The sequence below is a fragment of the Cebus imitator genome, unplaced genomic scaffold (assembly GCF_001604975.1).
Source record: "Cebus imitator isolate Cc_AM_T3 unplaced genomic scaffold, Cebus_imitator-1.0 Scaffold242, whole genome shotgun sequence".
NCBI lineage: Eukaryota > Metazoa > Chordata > Mammalia > Primates > Cebidae > Cebus > Cebus imitator.
This window is the reverse complement of record NW_016107557.1, coordinates 1,941,551-1,943,009: the sequence shown is the minus strand read 5'-3', so window position 1 is coordinate 1,943,009 and position 1,459 is coordinate 1,941,551. Positions and strand designations below refer to the sequence as shown.

The 1,459-nt window shown below is 42.9% G+C and overlaps 2 protein-coding genes across 5 annotated transcripts in view; one reads left to right on the top strand and one right to left on the bottom strand.

The window, feature by feature from the left end:
- SPIRE1 (spire type actin nucleation factor 1) overlaps nt 1-1,459 on the bottom strand; it is a 208,234-nt gene that overhangs the window by 1,681 nt on the left and 205,094 nt on the right. The gene's annotated exons all lie outside the window — the stretch shown is intronic.
- Nucleotides 56-647, top strand: LOC108282487 (high mobility group protein B3-like). The gene has a single exon (XM_037727869.1). It carries the CDS (start codon nt 78-80, stop codon nt 645-647), a length of 570 nt encoding a protein of 189 aa, XP_037583797.1. The 5' UTR covers nt 56-77.

Here is a 1,459-nt window from a genome sequence, read left to right as displayed (position 1 = left end):
AAAAAAAGAAAAGAAAGCAGGAAACATGTCTTATTAAGAAACAGGCACTGCCCAGACTATCGAACAATACAGTCAGGATGACTAAAGGTGACCCCAAGAAACCACAGGGCAAGATGTCTGCTTATGGCTTCTTTGTGCAGATGTGCAGAGAAGAACATCAGAAGAAAAACCCAGAGGTCTCTGTCAATCTTGCAGAATTTTCCAAGAAGTGCTCTGAGAGGTGGAAGACGATGTCTGGGAAAGAGAAGTCTAAATTTGATGAAATGGTAAAGGTGGATAAAGTATGCTATCATTGGGAAATGAAGGATTATGGGCCAGCTAAGGAAGGCAAGAAGGAGGATCCTAATGCCCCCAAAAGGCTACTGTCTAGATTCTTCCTCCTCTGTTCAGAATTCCCCAAGATCAAATCCACAAACCCTGGCATCTCTATTGGAGGTAGAGCAAAAAAGCTGGGTGAGATGTGGAACAAGTTAAATGACAGTGAAAAGCAGCCTTACATCACTAAGCTGGCAAAGCTGAAGGAAAAGGATGAGAAGGATGTTGCTGACTATAAATTGAAAGGAAAGTTTGATGGCACAAAGGGTCCTGCTAAAGTTGACCAGGAAGACGAAGATAAAGAAGATGAGGAGGAAGAGAAGGAGGAATAAGAAGGAGGGAGGAGGAAAGAGGAAGGAGGGAAGAGGGAAGAGGGAGGAGGGAGGAGGGAAGAGGAGGGAGTAAGAGGAAGGAAGAAAGAGGAGGAGAAGGAGGGAGGAGGAGGAGGAGGAAGAAGAAGAAAAATAAACTATTTGGGGGGAAAAAAAACTAAACTAAAAACTCTTAACCAACCTTCTAGAATTCTTGGAAAATAGGATATTCACCTGCTTCCCAATGAACATTAGCTAACTGCAGATGGCATGTCAGACTATAAGAAATTCAAATAAATTGATCTTAATCCCAGGACACATCCTAAAAATTATCTTTTGACCAGTTTTCTCATCATTTACGTATTTAACCAACAAGCCTCTCCCTCTCCAACAATTCCCTGTAGTTGTGCGATTATTTACTGGGATTCCAAGGAGCTGGAGTTAACTAGACCAACATCATAATAGATGTTTCCAGGAATGTTTGAGATAACTAGGAATCATCTACTCATTTACTATTTTAATTAAACCAAACAGGATATAAACAGGTAGTCTACAGTAGGTTCAGAGTAAGTATAGAAAACTGCAGCAGCTGTTACGTGCACTGCCTCGAGTTCACTGACAGTTCACACCCAGAGGTTTCAGAGGAGGGAGCGCACGCACAGGGGCAGATGTTTCAGGCACAAGATTCATTCTGGGCTTACAATTTCCTTGTCTTGCTCTCCACAGAGCCATGGCATGTGGATGGTGCATCCTAAAGCCCAGCCTCTCAGCCCTGCCAGCTTGAGGCTCGAGCTGGCCTACCTCCTTCCATCTTTCTTTCTTTTTTTTTTTTT

Excerpts from the sequence above, each read along its gene's own strand:
- LOC108282487 (XM_037727869.1), top strand. The coding sequence starts at position 78 with ATGACTAAAGGTGACCCCAAGAAACCACAGGGCAAGATGTCTGCTTAT.